This window comes from Setaria italica, chromosome VII, assembly GCF_000263155.2.
Source record: "Setaria italica strain Yugu1 chromosome VII, Setaria_italica_v2.0, whole genome shotgun sequence".
Taxonomy (NCBI): Eukaryota; Viridiplantae; Streptophyta; class Magnoliopsida; order Poales; family Poaceae; genus Setaria; species Setaria italica.
The window spans coordinates 15,137,812-15,156,785 of record NC_028456.1 but is presented as its reverse complement, the minus strand read 5'-3'; the positions used below and the strand labels follow the sequence as shown (position 1 = coordinate 15,156,785).

The following is an 18,974-nucleotide window of genomic DNA, read 5'->3' as shown; positions in this document are numbered from 1 at the left end:
AGGGATTTTTGCAGTCTAAAATAAGATGAGTCAGTATAAGGATGGCAATCGGTAGGATCAGACAACAAGTTTACCTGCATAGCCTCCACCAGTAATGATGCAGCGACCGCCCCAGCTTGCGTGATGACTTGAGTATCCACTTCTCCAGCAGCTGGAAGGGGCAAGGCGGCCGAAGTTTCTGCCGATGTGATCATAGGAGGATCGGCCGGTTCTATACGAGCTCGTACTCGGCGACTGGTCTTCTTGGTAACCTTCTTCTGCGCCTGCTTCGATCGGCCGGCAATCACATCCACGGAAGGGGCATCGTAGCCGATAAGGGGGAAGATGGTGTATGGGTGATGGTCCTCTATCGGCCGCCCACTCCGACTGTGTGTTGGGGGAACGCGGTTTTCAGACTGAAGCAATAGCAAGATGTTAGTGTACATATTTAACCGCATTAATAAAGGAATGAAAATCGGCTAGGGGAAAAAATACCTCGGCGTTCGAATCGATGTTGGCTGGATCCAGGAGATTGCAGTATGTCGATGCAGAGGCGCAGAATAGGTACTGTTTCCATTCGGCCCACCATAGCTTGAATGGTTGGACAGCAAAGGGGGCTACTATCCAGTCATTCAAGTCTATGGTACTGGAGTCTGGTATCCGATCTCGTAGCCGACTGTAGTCAAGACCCTTGGTGAGCTCATCTCTAAACTTTGCTCGGCCGACGAAGTATGCCTGAATCGGCAGTTGACCCATGCCGATTTGCCGTGCTGCAACAGAGGGGTTGTAAAATTCATATGTAGGGGCATCCTTTCCTGAGAAGAAGTTGGCCGGTAAGATCCCCGGTTTAATTAGTTCATCTGTGAGATCTTCGTCGAATCGGCCGGTGGTTGAGTCGAAGCAAGAGGGGAGCTCAAAGATTGGGTCATCTCTCCGATAAGGGAACCAGATGGTTGCATCTTCATTGAAGCCGTTATAAAAACACCGGAAGTATTCGGCCACCTTGGTAGCAGAGTACAAGCAACCAGAGAAGGCCGATGCCGCTTCGCCGAAAGACATACACCGGCGTCGGATAGTGAGATTCTCTGCCGATTCGACGCTGGGAAATGTCATGTGTTCCACTCGCTGCCGAGAGATCTCGCTCATGTACAAGTTCAGCCATAAATTAATGAACCACCAGGGTCCACCTGGGTTTCCAATCGGCTCCTCTTGGGATAGCTTGATACCGATTTGGTGAAGCATGTGGTAGGCTGCTCCCAGTAAGTGCTTTCCAAGAGGAACAGAAGTCCCTATCGATAATGCTTCGGCCAGAGCTTGGGTATTGGTAGATGGACCAGCTGCTCTCCCACAGAAGAAGTGCTTCTCTAGCCACATCATCAGGAAGGCCGTGTGTTCTCTGTTCTCGACAGATCCGGCCCTTTGGTTGCATCTGATGAAACCTTTCCACCCGCCGATTCCCCTTGTGTCCAGCCGATATGATGTTGCAGTTATCAGGCAGAAAGGGGTGTCCGGGGAAGAAATGTCCAGGCCGGTCAGCAAGACTACATCGGCCAATGTGGGGGTCATGGGTCCGTGTCCAAAGAGGAATGCGTTGAGAGCATCGGACCAAAAGTAAGAAGCTGCCATCACTAACGGCTCATTCCGTTCCATTTGGGACAAGGATAGATCAATGCATTGGCCAATTTTGAGCTCATCCCATTGGACCTTCTTGGAGGCGGCTATCCGCTGGTACCATTCCCTCCAACCGGGAGTTTCGTTCGGCCAAGACCTAAAGGTACCCAACCAGTGATCTAGGTCCATAGTTGATTGTTTGAAAGGAATCCTATGGGTTTCCAAATTGATTAAGTCGGTTGGATCTGGGTTTCCCATGGGTCCAAGGCAGATAAGGCCGAGGTTTTCTGTAAGACGAATGGTGATACGATGCCTAACCGCCTAAAAAGGAAAAGGGGGTGCGAGGGTAAGAAATAGATTTAAAGTAAATGCATTACTGATAAGGGAAAGTTTCGGTAATGACCTCCGGGATGAAGCTCCTCGTAATCGGCGGGGTCGCCGGTGCAGCTGCAGACGATGAAGCCGCCAATAGGATCTCGGATGAAGCTTCAACTTTCGTCGATGGAGCTCCTTCTTCCGTCGATGGAGCCGCTGCTGTCGCTACTAAAACCTCCACCGAAGGCACCATTTCTGGAGCTTCGCTCGTTGGTGAGGTGCCTGAAGGTGCCGCCATTGGAAAAGTAGGAGGGAATGCGAAAGGAAGGAGGTGCTGGAGAATTGGAAGGAAAGTGTTGGAGGGACAAGAAAGCTCGTAAGGAGTACGGGATGTGCTGATATTTAAAGAAGGTCTGAGAAGGGGTAAAAGTGGAATTTTTACCGCGCCGGCGTTTCGAGTTTTCGGGAGTAGTGGTTGTCGTGGGCGCCCGTTTCGAAAAGATTGCAATCATCAGGTTGGAGACCGCGAAACGGAAGGATGTTTTCGTGGCGTCTGTTTCGGATGAGAAGTTGAAAAGAATTTCGAAGTAAAGACTATGTTTTACTCCGAAACTGGGGGGCATGTGTTGACGCCAGATTTTGACACGAGTAAAATCGGCGTTAGAGATGGAAGAAATTAGGAGATGCGGCGAGATACAAGGGCGACGATTGGAATCGGCCGATTGGTGCTACAGTCAAGGATCGGTTGCTTGGTGCTACAGTCAAGGATCGGCCAATTGATGCTACAGTCGAGGATCGGCCGATTAATCCTTGGAGCTCCGCCTCGCCCGACCCCTGAGGTTTGGGATTGGACGCGCCCGATCCTCCAAGGGAGGATCTCCGCGCCTCGCCCGACCCCTGAGGTTTGGGGTCGGACGCGCCCGACCCTCCAGGGGAGGATCTCCGCCTCGCCCTACCCCTGAGGTTTGGGATCGGACGCGCCCGACCCTCCAGGGGAGGATCTCCGCCTCGCCCGACCTTAGTTCCCAAGGTCGGAATGGGTCTGACCCCTCGACATGTAGGTCCTGATCGGTTACCCCCTTGCCAAAGAAGTTGTCGGCTGATTAGGAGATTGGAATAGTTAGGTCGATGTGGGCTTAAAAAGGATTATGAAGGTGAAGAGGAGGTCAGCCCATGAAGCGCGTGATAATAGTACGAATCGTACTTGTAAATATTCGTTTTCTGTTTAAATTTAGGGATAGAGTTCTAGTTGGATAAGAAGTCGTTTGTACGGGGCTATAAATAGAAACCCTTGTAGATCTGTAATCATCATCAACTCAATACAACAAACTACTATTTCCTCGTACTTACTTTCAAGCAGGCGACTTCGCCAATACTTTTTCCCTTTTTCACGAGTTCGTACGGGTTGGCGGGGCTGCATCAACTTGACCTCCGGTTGATCTTGTAAGTTCCGCTTATCGAGTAAATTCTAAGCTTTAACTTCGGGCGCATCGCTGTCGTTTCGTTTAGATTTATTCATCAGTTATCGATATTTACTAGAATTCTAGGTGTTACCTGTTGTTCTAGTTTTATCACCAGTTATCCAGCTAGGAATCAGTAATTTCAGCTTTTCTTGTACTTCGCTGTTTAATCTACCTATTTCATGCATAGCCGATCAAATCTGTTCCTAGTGTTGCTACTGTAGCGTTGTTTAGATTACTCTAGTAGTTTTCTCTATAAACGTTGCCTGGTAATCGGTTGCATCATAGCCAATTCCTTTATTACTGCGAATCGGCCGAATCGCTGATAAGTTTTCTCAAGATCGGAACCTTAGCCGATCGCAACCTCTGGGAACTGACACGTTTATTTCCTTGCCAATCAACAGGTCAGATTGGCTGGCACGCCGCGCGAACCGCACCAGGGCGATTACCCGAACAGGAGCTAAGCAGATTCTCCCGGGTCGTGTGTCCGACGCTGGGAATTCGATCAGCTGATTTCTAGCGCCAACACTCCTATGGTGCAATTATTAGCTCTCTGGCTCAAATCGGATGTTTGAGCTAGCCAAAAAATTACCCAAGTGTTGCTTAGTTTTCCCAAAGCCTTCTCGTTTATTTGAGGAAAAAGGATGAATTTCACATGGTTCTAATGGTTCAAAATTTTGATGTCTCAATTTTGTGCTAATATTTGAATCTCACAAGTGATGATGAGTATATGCACCGGACCAAACTGGAATTGCCTTGGGGACTAGCAATTTTCTTGGCAGCCGAATTAAAGCCACCAAGGTATATAGTACTTTTTTGGCGGTTTTTCTAAACCGCCAAGGAAAGTATAGATTTCCTTGGCTCTTTTTCTTGAGCTGCCAAGGATTTTGTGCATTTTCTTGGCTGTTGTATTGAGTAGCCAAGGAAAGTATTCGTGCCTGTGGCTATTTTGTATGAGCCGTCAAGGAAAGTGTTCATTTCCTTGGCTGTTTTGTTGAGCCGCAAAGTAAATTTCACTATTTCTTTTATATAATCCATATCCGTACGTTTTTTTGTTTTGTCAAAACAAAGCACACCTTTCTGCAATTGACATGCGATTGGATGATATTGTTGCAGCATGTAAGCAAGTGTTTCCAAATAATTTTATGACACATGTGGCGAGTTCCAGGTGCCCCGCATCGTCGTGACGCCAAATCCTTATGGAAGTGACGATGAAAGCAACTCTTCTACGCCAGATCATGAAGCTTTCATAGTCTCCATTGACGAGCCACCTCTGGATGGCGAAACGGAATCTCAAGAAGAAGGCCGTATCGCTAGGAACCAGAACTGTGTAGCTCAGCAACAACAGGAGCAAGCTGATGCCCAACAACAACCTGTTGCTAACGCAGACGCAGTAGGGGACCAACGCCAGCAGCCACGCTACGACCACGACAATCCTGACCAAGGTGGTGCTTAGGACAAGCGTAGGCGCCTTGTACGCGCCTGCAATGTACTAGCTGACCTCGAGCAGGCCAGCCACAACATCCTCGCCACACCCTAGGCCAACCTGGAGGCTGCCTTTTCTGAGTTGGAAAATTTTGCAGATTCAGAACAAATGCGATGGATTCAGGCACGACTGCAAGTCACCAACGCTCATATCGAGAAGCAGATCAACAACCGACTCGCACATTCTCGGTCCACATCTTCCACGCACTCTCGAAGCCGGTCTGGGCATAGTAGATCCGACCACCGCTGCGGCGACCGTGCAGGTGGTCAGCTGGAGCCAATCCGGGAAGAGGAGGTGGAGCAAAACGCTGTCCAACCACCCAACCTACCCATAAATGTCAACGCCAACCAACTCGTCAACAACAACATGGACAACGACCGTCAGTGCGACAACAATGACAACCGCCGTCATAGTGGGAGAGGCGGAGCTGACAATGGTGGCCGACTAGAACGACAATGCGATCTTCGCGATGCGTTACGTGATCTTCATCAGAACCATGACATCTGCGCTGACCACAATAACCGCCACAATGAGCGCGATGAGTATGAGCTCCGCCGCCGTGCCGAGTACGATCACGACTATGGCGCTCCTATGCTCAACCACGACGTAGAGCTCGAAGACCGCCGCCGATAGGAAGAAGAGATGCGCTGCCGCGCCGACTACGACCGCGTGCACGGCGCCCCAGAACATGCCTAGAACCTACCCAAGTGTGACTATGACTACATGTACGATGCTCCCGAGGACGCCTACTATCCGCCTAGGTGCAACTACGGCAGATGTGGCAGGGCTCCTCGTGCCCAGTACTATCTTAACGATGATTACGACGATGATATGACGATCGACGGCTTCACTGCTTTTACCCCGCGCCTCAAAGCTGTTGATTGGCCGGCCACATTCAAGCTAGCCATCAATGAAAAATATGACGGTCACTCCGACCCCACCATCTGGCTCAAGACATATAATACTGCGGTGAGAGCTACCAATGGCACCTATAACCAGATGGCCGCCTACTTCCTGATGGTGATGAGACCTGCACCACTCCTATGGTTAGAGAATCTACCTCCAAACAGCCTCGACAGTTGGGGTCAGCTCGCTAGGGCTTTCACCTAGAACTACCGGGACAGCTGACCTGGTAAAAGGGAAAAACTTGGGCAAGTCCGCCAAAGGATAGGCGAAACTATTCGAGAATATGCCAATCGTTTCTTTGAGAATCGCAATAGGTTGGCTGGCATTGAAGACCGTGACATCATCTGGTATTTTTGCTTTGGTTTGATGAACCGTCCCATGTTTGAGAAGTTGTATGAGGCTGCCCCAAAGACGGTCGAGCAGAAGATGGAAGCTGTCAACAGACAAGCTGGCATTGAAGAAGCGGCAAAAGTTCAGTTCCAAAACATTAAACATTGCCTGACCGACGACTACAATCAACCAATCCACGACGAACCCCGAGCACGCCCGGTGCCCCAACTTCGAAAGAAGGCCCCAGAGGTCTACGCTGCTGAAGGCGCCCCGACCAGATAGATCATGTTTAACCGGGAAGAATTTGATGGAACCCTCAGCGCTCCGTGCCCTTTCCACAAGGATGCACGTCACACTCTCCAGGACTGCATAGTTCTAAAGGAAGAGCTCGGCGCCCGGTGGAGTACAAGCGACCACGCTGCAATGACTATTGCCAAGGCAACAACTAGCGTGAGTATCGTAGCCGTGATGACGACCGTCACCAAGACGACCATGCCAATTGTAACAATGAGAACCATGATGACCGCAACGGTCAGCACCATGACAGCCACGATGACCACGATGACCGTAACAACAGCAGGCACGACAACCGTGACAACCAAAACAGAGAAGATCGCCATGACCAGCGACATCAAGACACCCAGCGGCCCAGCGCTGACCAGAATGGGGACTTCCAACGGCTGGAGTGCCAAGTCAACATTATCGTGGGCGGCCGCAACACTTTTTGCAGTAACCGCAAGAAGAAGCTACGCTAGCGAGACGTGCACTTGTCTCTGTACAGCGAGTCCAGTATCTGCGCTGGTCGGAATAGTCCATAACTTTTTCCAGACAAGATCATTGGGTCTACATCCCAGATCCCAGGTCCTACCTGCTAGTGGTTTGCCCGACCATAGACCGGGCCCTACTCCCCAAGGTGTTGATTGCGGTGGCAGTGGCCTAAACATCATCTTCACAGAGACCTTGAAACGCATGGACTTCGATTTTGAGCGGCTCCAGCCCTACGAAGAGCCCTTCTACGGTGTCATCCCTGGCAAAGGATCTTACCCCATTGGCCGAGTTATTTTGCCAGTCACTTCTGGCACACAGGCCAACTACCGTACGGAGCACCTCACGTTCGACGTGGACAACTTCAAGACCTCCTATGCCATCCTTGGTAGGCCTATGCTGGCAAGGTTTATGGCAATTCCACACCACACCTACCTTGTCCTCAAGATGCCGGCCCCAAACGGAGTCCTCTTCATTTATGGCGATGTGGAGACATCATACAGATGTGACACCGAGGCAGTTCAGCTCGTAGAAGCCCTGGAGTTATCAGCTAAGGCCACCGCCATGGTAGCTGAGGCCCAGAAAATGAGCAAAGACCAGCTAACTATCCCTGAGAAGGAGCCGACTTCCACAGAGCTGCAGCCTAACCCTAGGGTCAAGAAGATTTGCCTCAGCCTTGAATTTTCGACCAAGACGGCCCTCATAGGGGCTGACCTCTCGGAGAAATAAGAACTCGCGCTCACCAGTTTCCTTCGGGACAACTCGGACATATTCACGTGGAAACCATCTCATATGCCCAGTGTCCCAAGGAGCTGGCTGCGCACTCTTGGACTTGAGCAAGACTGCGCGGCCGGTCAAGCAAAAACTTCATCGCTTCGCCCAAGATAGCAAAGAGGCCATTAGGGTAGAATTAAATAAGCTCCTAGCTGCCAGATTCATCCGTGAATGTAAGCATCCCAACTGGTTAGCAAACCTAGTCCTTGTAAGAAAGAAAACCAGTGAATGGAGAATGTGCATTGATTATACCGACCTGAACAAGCACTGCCCTAAGGACCTCTTCCCTCTTCAGCGCATGGACCAAGTCATGGACTCCATGGTGGGGAGCATCCTCCTCTGCTTCCTTGACTGCTACTTGGGCTATCACCAGATTGCCCTTGATCCTGCTGACCAAGACAAGACGACGTTCATAATGCCCTTCGGCATCTACTGCTACAATACCATGACCTTTGGGTTGAAAAACGCTGGCACCACCTACCAGAAGGCAATCCAGGGTTGCCTCGCAACACAGCTACACTGGAACGTTGAGGCTTACGTCGATGATGTGGTTAGCAAGACAATGGACGAGGAAAGCTTCATAGCCAATCTCGAGGAGACCTTCAACAGCCTCCGGACCTACCACTGGAAACTTAACCCCGACAAGTGTGTCTTTAGTGTCTCGTCTAGCAAGCTCCTAGGCTTCATGGTTAACCAGCGAGGCATCGAGGCCAACCCCATCAAAGTAGATGCAATCAGAAACATGACAAAACCATCTAACAAGAAGGATGTCATGAAGATTATATTGCATTTAGCCTCTTAGCCGGTAACATAGTGTACAAAGACTTGAGAGGAAGACACTCTCTTGGTACATATAGTAGTCTACGATACATATATCTAAACTACGTACCAAATATACTCTAATAGAGAAAAGCAAGCGAGTGGGGGGGGACGTTAGCTTGAGAGCTGAGAGTGAGCGCGGGCTCCCTCTCTGCCAGTGACCACTCCGGTCCCGACGTCCACAGCCTCCCAGCAATGGCCACTCTGACCCCGCCGGCCACCTCAACCACCTCCTCTCACCCCTCTCTCTTGAATCCCCGACATCTCCCTTCTCTGACCTCGGTGGCAGCCCTCGCCCCAAGATCTTTAGGGCAGCCATTACTTTGGGTGCTGGACCAAGAGGCCTAGCTTTTTCAAAGCCCGGTATTGTAGCAAGATCTCGTTTTTATTGCAAAAGATGCTTATCACCTAACCACCTCGCAGCCGCATGCGTAAATCGGATCAAGTGCTGGCATTGCAACCAAGAGGGGCATATCTCCAGGGGATACGCTACTTTTCACGGTCTCCAAAAGTTTACGGCGTAGTGTAACTCACCCCCCAACTGTAACTTCTCCTCACTTATTCCAACCACCGCATGGTCTCCTGACGCGGGGCTTCGATGGTTCAGAAAAGAGGCACCGAAGCCGTCCAGGCCCATCAACCAAGGCCCACAAACTTCCCTTTCTCCAAAGACACCCGGGGAAGCAGTTCTCAGAACTCCAACAGTCACCACCCCTTCGGCTACCTCGCCCCTTCTGACTCCACCCCCAACTGTGCAAAGGAACCTCCGCTCCACTGTAGAAAGCGGCACCAGAGTCATGAATCCCCAGCAAGAAGCCATGGCCTTCCTCAATGTGGACCCTGAGCCGATGATGTTCCCAGGCTTTGCTAGGGTGCTGGTCCAAGGAAGGCCAAAATACACCTGGGTGGTCATTCCAAGGGTAGCGCCGACCAATGAGGACTTGGCGATCGTCACCATCCCCAACTCTCCCCACAGTGAGATTCCATACACTGAAGACAGAGACATTATCCTTGGGCTATTGGAGGGGCATTCTGAGTTGAGAGTGATGGACATTCAGAAAAGTCCCTTTCATAGGGCACAAGCTTTTGTTAGGATGAATCGAGTCACAGATAGAGATGCCCTTGTGCAGCACAGCCCTCACCAGTTTCAGGGGTTCAACATTGACGTGGTGCAACACAATAGAGGCCCTAATGCTAGAAGAGTCCAGTTCAATAGAGAATGTTGGTTAATACTCGTTGGATACCCAGTAGATACTCGTACTGTGGAGGAAATCAGGGACACAATTAGGTATTTTGGGAGGTTAATCTGTTGGCAAAAGGATAGTGTCCTGGCCCAAGTTGTTGTAAAAGCAAGAGTAACTGATCTAGAGGATATCCCCCACTACCTGGTGTTGTTGGAGGGAGATGATTTTGAGGGAGTTTCCATCACGGTCCAAGTAGAAATTATGCAGCAGAATCTGTTAGGAGGCGAGCTTCAAGATGAGGATATCCCTCCTCCAGGATTTGAGGACAACTTCATCTTCCTAGGGATTGGTCCAACACAACCACAACATCAGCAACATCAGTAACAGCATAACCAAGCCCTAGAGCCTATTCCTGACCTTAATGAAAACCCCATGGAGGAAGTCCAAGAGCAGGTGTAGTAGAACCCCAGTGATGAACTACAACCTATGGAGGAAGACAACAACGAGGCACCGCAAGAAGTTTTGGACCTGGAGCTTAGCCTTTCTGCTCCATGGGCCACCCAATCCTCTTTTACATCTGTCAACTCAGTAAACTCCAAGGACTCTGAAGCTAGTGTGGGATAAAAGGCCCATGGGCCCCCAGGTGCACAGAATACCCAAGCTCAAGAGGGTCTGCAGGATGGCAATCATCCACCAGGATTAGAACAAGACAATCATAATGAGAATGAGCTCCTGGGCTAGGATAATCAGGTTCCAGGACTACAACTAGCTCAGAACAATGATGGGGTAAATCATCCCCTTCAAGTGCAGCCTTGGAATATAGAAGAGATTCCCAACAATGCTCTCCACCTACCTATACCCCAGCCAGCACTACAGCAACACAGCAACAGCTCTGCCCCTCCAACAAACCACCAGCTAAACATCAACATGGTTCTAACAGACTTTGACAATCTTTCACAAGCTGATCAAGGATGGATGTCAGAAAGCAGCAAGGTGCAGGGCTCATACAAAGCACCAGCAGATGTCTACAGGCTCTGGGCAAGACACTTCTCCCTAACAGGACAAGCAGCCCAGGTGATTGACATTCCCACTAATTTGGCAGCCTTCTTTATTTTGATGCTCTTATCCCCGTCCCAATTTGATTGGGCCAAAAACTTCTTAGCATCATAGGCCTAGAGATTCTTGCTTTCATGCACTAACTCGCCCTCAATGTTGTCCTTTGTTCTACCACCTGCTTGTCCTCCAAATTCGGAAGTACAGTGCCTATCTTCTTCGGGTAGTAATGGAGCAGGCAGTAGCAATTCCCCCCTAATCCAGCAAAGGGAAAATTCAAGAATGCAACTCCTCTGGTGGAAACCGAAGCAAGAAGAAGCCCAAGAATAAGAAGTAAAAATGGGGGATTCAAGCACTCAGGTTGTCCTAGTAAGAATTGTTCATGGGAAGGGTTGTGAGTGGGGGTCGTTCGGTTTGCTCGAGAGCCGTCCCTTTCTCGGGCCCCCTGGTCCTCCTTTTATAGCGTAAGAAGGGCACAAGAGTTACAATCGAGCCGGGAGTCAGGGGAGGTAAAAAGACAAAGTCTGGGACATAAAGTACAGGGAGATGGGCTGAGCCACCGGGGACGTCGCCTATCCTCCTTGGTCTCTGTGTCTTGTCAGCATAGCCACCTAGAAGGGGTGGTAGTCGTTGGGTCCCGTTGATGACCCAGTGGTCGGCCACTGCAGCCGAGCACGCAAGATGTGCGTGGCGACCGATCACTGTAGCTGTGCGAGTTGATGATGATGACCTGCCACCGCAGCTGTGCATGTCGCGGATGACGGGCGACCACTGTAGCCGCACGTGCTGACCGGGGGGCGCGGCTAACATGCCCCTGTCGCCAGGCCGAGCGGGAAACCGGGAGGCACGCCTGCGGCATAGGCGACGAGTGCCCTATGGCGAATGTCACGGGGGAAGGTTAGGATGGTGCAGCTGTAGCCCTGTGCGGTCGTGGCAGTAGTGGGCCGCCCGAATATTCCGGCAGGTCACGTTGAGGAACACGGGCGCCTCTCCGTGTGTCAGAGCCGTATTCCGGACACGCGCGCCCCATCGGTTGCATTTATGGCCAGATCGGTGGGGGCCCACAAGATCTGCGCCCTCGTCCGCTGGTCCGAGCACGTCCTTGGGCAAGGCGAAGCTCTGTCCTGTGGGTCCAGACACATTCGACCCCTTGCGCCCGGGGTCGGGCGAGGCGGAGACCTGATGCGAGGGGTCGGGCGAGACGGAACTCTCTCGGCTAGGATGAGGAGCGGCCTCGGGGGGTCGGGCGCATCCGACCCTGTGACCTGGGGGTCGGCGGAGGTCATTGCTGCTGGAGGTGGGCCCGAGCCCTTATGACCGTTGTTTAAAGAATATAAGGAAGTCGTTAATATTTCCCCCCGATAGGTGGGGAAACAACTTAAGTCTCCACCATGAACCCAGACACACATAGCAGAACCTTGACAATCCTGTCCTGGAATATCAGAGGGATAAAGTCAGAAAAAACTGGGAAGCGGTGCGAAGTAAAAGCACCGAGTCTAAATGTGATATCTATGCCTCCAAGAAACCAAGAGGGAATTCTTTGATCTGGCTTATATAAATTTTTTTTGCCTACCACATATGCAAGAATTTGTCTTCCTACCATCAGTTGGAAATTCAGGTGGAAGTCTAATTGTCTAGAACAATGCCAAATTTGAGGGCTCTTTGGAATTTCAAAATAGTTTTGCACACTCGGTCAGGCTCACATGCAAACTATCAGGGGAGGAATGGATACTAACAAACATATATGCCCCATGCACATCAGAAGGGAAGTTTGCCTTTCTTGACTGGTTCCATAACATAGACATGCTAGATGATGAATATTGGATGATTGTTGGAGATTTCAACTTAATAAGAAAGCCGGATGATAGGAATAAGCCAGGAGGAAATATCCTGGAAATGCTAGCCTTCAATGCTGCTATCAGCAGATTAAGATTGGTGGAATTGCCACTAAAGGGTTGTAAATACACTTGGACAAATAAACAACACAATCCCCTATTAGAAAGATTGGAGTGGTTTTTCACATCGAACTCCTAGACAACTGCATTCCCCAGCACATATACATCAGGACTGTCAAGAGATATCTCAGATCATGCTCCCTGCATTATAACGACTTGCACCAAAGTACCCAAGCCCAAAATAATCAGGTTTGATAATTATTGGCTGGAGCATGAACACTTCATTCCGGTGCTAGATGGCTTCAATGGTGAATTCATCAAAAAATGTTGGAGGCTGATTTGTCAAGACTTCTACAAGTTGTGTGATGAGTTCTATGAAGGGAACATATGCCTCAGAAGCATCAACACTTCTTATATCACACTTATCTCCAAAAATGACCACCCGGTCTCAGCCAGTCCCGGTCTCAGCCAGTGATTTTAGGCCCATATCCTTACTCAACTCCACAATCAAATTACTTACTAAAATCTTGGCTGACAGGCTGCAGCAAGTCATCTTAAGGTTAATTCACACAAACCAATATGGTTTCATCAAAACCAGATCTATACACAACTGTCTAGCATGGGTCTTTGAATATCTACATATATGCAAAGCATCCAAGAGGGAGCTAGTGATTCTGAAACTGGATTTCGAAAAAACCTTTGACAAAATTGAACATCAGGCTATCCTCCAGATTTTGAAGCATAAAGGATTTGGGGATAGATGGCTCAGATGGATACAGGACATCGTAGGATCTAGAACATCCTCAGTGCTTTTAAATGGTACCCCAGGCAAGGTGTTTCATTGCAAAAGAGGTGTACGACAGGGTGACCCTCTCTCACCTCTCCTCTTCGTTCTTGCGGCAGACCTTCTTCAGACAATCATCAATCATGCCAAAGACATGGGATATCTGAAACTGGCCATACCAGAGAGGGCTGGTGAAAACTTTCCTATCATTCAATATGCAGATGATACTTTGTTGATCATGGAAGCATGCCCAAACCAACTACTACACCTCAAGGAACTTTTCAATACCTTTGCAGCATCCACAGGACTTAAAGTGAACTAATATAAGTCAGTAATGCTCCCCCTGAACATCACTGATCAGACTCTTAAGCATCTTGCTACAACATTCGATTGTCAAAAAGGCTCACTTCCCTTCACCTATTTGGGATTGCCTTTAGGAACTATCAAGCCAAATGTGGAGGACTTTATGCCTCTGATGCAAAAGATTGAAAAGAGACTAAACAATACCTCAATGTTCCTAAGTCAAGGTGGCAAGCTAGAAATGGTCAACTCGGTGTTTTCCTCATCAACAGTTTTCTATGCGGGAACGTTGAAATTACATAAAGGGGTAATCAATCAGCTTGATAAATACAGGAAACACTGCAATGATCGGGCACATGAATGTGCATCTGTCTTCTCATGGCTATGGTCCTCTAGATGCCAAGTCAAGCATAAAGTGTTTTTCTAGTTGCTACTCAAGGATAGATTGAGTACCAAGGACCTCCTAAGAAGAAAGCAAATGGAACTCGACTCATACACATGTGAACTATGCATTCTACAGAAGATTGAATGGATGCTACACCTCTTCTTCAGATGTAATTCTGCTAAATCTTGCTGGAACTCAATTGGCATATCCTACACCTCAACAAGAACGGCTCTTCAAATTATCAGGCAGATCAAGAACAGACTAGCGCTTCCGTTCTCCATGGAAATAATAATCCTTATGACCTGAAGTATTTGGAAAATAAGAAACGATTGGATGTTCAGCGACATTGACCCGACAGTCCAGCAATGTAAAAGGAAATTCACTGACGAGTTCAAAATGCTTCTACATCGAGCGAAACAGTCCCTGCTCCCCCTAATGGAGGTTTGGTTACAAATCGTGTAGTATGGTGCCTGCTTTCTAATCTTCTTTTTTGTAATTGTCATCTTCCTTTTCATACCTTAGCCCTGTATCTTGTTACAACTTTTCCTGACCTTTAAGTAATATATAACCATTAGGGGCACACCCCTCCTGTTTCACTCAAAAAAAAATAGAGAAAAGCAACACGTGGAAAAAGGAGGTCGTGGATTAGTTCCTTTTCGCTTCCTTATATTAGCTCTGTTGCAAACTTGCGGTTGTGGTGTGTAAAAAAGAGTAGGTCATCTGTTTTCAGCACTTGGTCTTCTCTTTTGCTCCTGGGAACCCTAGGATGAAAAGGCTGTAGATTGTCCAGCTTGAATCAGCTTAGAAACTTCCTCTTCCTCAATCTGGTGTGCATGTAACAAACATCTGAAATTTCCGTTTTCTGGAATGGAAATGGGGTTAGACGACCTCATCTTGTAAAAAATGTCTGTTGTATTGGAAGATTGACTGAGTAATTTTTGTATAAGTATTGCTAGGTGGGTCTCCTTTTGGTTCTTCTGCCATTCCTGTACATAAAATTTTGCATATATATATTTTTTTTAAAAGTCAGTAGCATTTTGTGTCGATAAAAAAACATTTTAGTTTCTTAGACTGTAGCAAGTCCGGCAGCAGAGTATGGACCAAAAGGTGATATAAGAGAAACTTTGGTACACGACACTTTAATTATTGTGTGGCTTTCCATGATACTCCCAAAAGCACATATATATTTGCTGAAGGACACGGTCTTACAATAGCCAAAGCTTTAAGAGCCTTACCTGTGCACGCGATTGTTTTGTTCTGCCCACTACTGAATTTTTTTTGCCAACTGTGGTTTGTTGTTCCCAATAAGTTCCTAAAGTATGGACTCTTGCAAGATAAGATCGATGACACAGGTAACTTTTCTCGAGTGGTAGCAGTTGGAATTTTTTTAAATTTTAACCCTTCTTAAATAATATTTTAAAAATAACTCTGTCAGACAAATATTTTCATCTCGTGATCCTTTTGGTCGCGCCAGCTCACATGATGCGACAAAATAACGTTGTCACGCTAGTGCATGTGGCGTGACAAGCCTACCACGCTGGCACGGCGATATGATATGGACTCCTCTTGTCACGCCACTGCATGTGGCATGCATGTGGCGCGACAAGTGATTCTGTCGCGCCACTTTGCATGGCGTGACAAGAATCTACCCTAGTTTAATTTACTCACTTTATATCATCTAAATAAACTAATATTTGATCTTTAAATGTTACGAAACTTGGCATACACAATATATAAGGTGTGAACATTCTATTTTAGTAACATGTACAAGACCAAGTGCTACATATTTTGAAAATTTTAATTTCAAAATAGGGTATGTATTATACATATATCCCACTTAGCGCTCTCGTTAAATGGTTACCTACTTGGGAGCATCTCAATAAAATTGCATTTAAACTTTGAATGTCACGAAACTTGGCATGCGCACCGTGGAAGGTGTAAAGGTTCCATTTTACTAATATGTAGAAAGCTAAGTGCTACATATTTTGAAATACATAATTTCAAAGTAAGCTATGTATTATCCCTCTATCTCTCTTAGGACAGCTTGTAAATGTTAAATAAATTCACTTCGATGTTTTCTTTCCTTCAATTTAATAACTTAATGAACCCTAAATATTTTAAAACTCTAATAAGATTGCATCATAAGATATATTTATTTCATTTTAACTATATTCATTCCATGAATCATTATATAATTGACCATATTCAATTTTGAAGTAGCCTATGGATATGACTAACATGTGACATTCCTGCTAACAAAGACGATGTGATCATATCTTTAGATTTATTTAATTCCTATATATGCTACCTGGCACATACCATCACGTGAGGTGTTGTTTAGATATCAAGTAGTGATTTCTTTCGGGTTAAGCTACTTCTGCAGAAATTTGAATACCGAGAAGACACACGGCCTGATGAAGCTTATGAGTACACTGATCTACGATCTCACAAGAGATCAAACACCCACACCTTAACTAATGAATTTAGTTTGGGAATTTCAGTACATATCTTGTAGCTATTGAAACGTAAATGCCATAAGAGAAAGTGAGAATCAATCTTTGGTTGTATTGATTGATTTAATGAACATTGTTATACATAGGAAAGGGTGTTCCTAAAAGACCAGTGTCGCTATAAAAAATTGTCACATAGACATGCATGCTTGTTCATAGATGTGTCTATCCACTAACATGTGTCTTAATGGGATACAAACTAATTGATCACTAATATAAACTTAGTATTGTAGTGTTATTTCTTAGACATCATAAGTTATGGATTTCTAACACTTGTATTTACAACTTAGTCATATCCATAGGCCTAATTCAAAATTGAATAAGGTCAATTGTATATTGATTGACGGAAGCTCGTGTGCTCTGAAGGTTTCTACTCCTAGCTAGAAACAAATATATCTTATGATGTAGTCTTATTAGAGTTTTAAAATTTTTAGGCTTCATTAAGTTATTAAACTGAAGGAAAGAAAAAGTTGAAGTGAATTTATTTAACACTTAGTTGTCCTAAGAGGGATAGAGGGGTCATACATAGCTTACTTTGAAATTATGTATTTTAAAATACGTACCACTTGACCTTCTACATGTAAGTAAAATGTGACCTTTACACCTTCCACAGTGCGCATGCCAAGTTTCATTACATTCAAAGTTTAAATGTTATTTTATTGAGATGCTGCCAAGTATGTAACCATTTAACGAGAGCCCTAAGTGGGATACAGGCATAATACATACCCTAGTTTGAAACTAAAATTTTCAAAATATGTAGCACTTGGCCTTATACATGTTACTAAAATGGAATGTTCACACCTTATATATCACTAGTAGAGAATTGGCCTTTAGTCCCGGTTGGTAGGGTGCATATCTCCCGAAAATCCATCCGGGATAAACCAACCGGGACAAAAGGGGGGATCTTTAGTCCCGGGTCTTTTAACCGGGCGTAAAGGTCCCCCTTTAGTCCCGGTTGGTGTCACCAACCGAGACTAAAGGGCCTGCCACGCCAGGCGCGGGACAGGCCCTTTAGTCCCGGTTGGTAAAAGCAACCGGGACTAAAGGGTGCCCCTTTAGTCCCGGTTGGTTTTCCCAAACGGGAGTAAAGGGTTACCCTTTAGTCCCGGCTGGATTCCAACCGGGACTAAATGGCGCCCTGCCTGGCACTGAATTTTTCATGCATGCATCACGTACGTAGTACCGCGGCCCTTTTGTTAACCTTTAGTAGTTGAGATTTTTTTAGAACGAAATCAACTAGTATTTAAACGGATGGGATTTGTAATTACACAATTACTATATATATACACAATTCTTATACACAATTCATATACACAATTCAACTAGTACATATCGATCATAATTAGCGCGTATTATATATACAAATAAATCAAAGTATCTATCTACAATCTTCCCGTCGAGGTGTTGCTGATCGGAGTGTCTAATTGTCGTCCATCGTAATAAAATTCTCCTTTTGGATCTACCACCTCGTCCATTAGGAATCCAATGAGACCTTCACATATTGCCGCTACTCTTTCTTCCTTCAAGAGTCCTTGTTGAATATTTAACATAATTTGTGAATGTTACATGAACAAATACATATAAGGAGCTAGAAAATAATTAACTAGTAATAGTTTTATTTTACGTACTTTAAAGTTGTGCGGCGTCATCTTCAGTCCCTTGGGTCCCATAAAACTGTGCATGTTGTCACAGATGTAGTAGCCACATAGATTATTCCCGAGTTCCTGTCTTAAGCACTTCAGTGCGGAAAAAAATAAGTTATGAAATATTCTTGTTATACAATGTAATAAATGTGCAGACTTCATACGTACCGGGAAGTCTGTGTTCCATGTAAGTTTTTCTTTGAATGGACGTTTGTGTGTCCTTATGAATTGTTTCCATGTGCTGCGGATTAGAATAATGAATGATATAGTGTAACAGGGATAAAATTTAGGAAACAAACTTTTGCATAGAGATAAAGGTCCAGAATTATTACAAGCCTAGCATGTCTTGCACTTCTTGGTACTCCACCAGATCTTTCCTCAACGAATCGAAGACAGTGACGTGGCTTCTTTTAGGCTCAATTATAATAAGGATCCAGTGAAAGTTGCGTGCGTAAAATGTTCATGCATATTAGAGCTAACTAACATGTAGAGATAAGAAAAAAGACATTGAAAGTAGACGGTATACACACACTTACTTCAAGTTGTATGGAAGTAGTATGAAATCCTTGAATGTTTGTTTGTCTAGGAAATTGTATACTTCTACCAAGGTTTTTTCCGGCGCTAATTGTATCTGTTGTTGGTTAACTACAGATGGATCCATGAAGCCTATATGTAGGTACGCCTCTCGGCGGCATGTCTGAATTAGCATCCTACATGAAATGGAAGACGAAGTTAGTACGGTGACGCACGCCAAAATTTACATGTAGAGATAAAC

At 46.4% G+C, this 18,974-nt stretch overlaps 1 protein-coding gene across 1 annotated transcript; it reads left to right on the top strand.

The window, feature by feature from the left end:
* The first annotated feature begins 7,056 nt into the window (after positions 1–7,056).
* Positions 7,057–7,581, top strand: LOC105914756. The gene has a single exon (XM_012847408.1). The coding sequence runs from the start codon at positions 7,057–7,059 to the stop codon at positions 7,579–7,581; it is 525 nt and encodes a 174-aa protein (XP_012702862.1).
* The last annotated feature ends 11,393 nt before the right edge of the window (positions 7,582–18,974 follow it).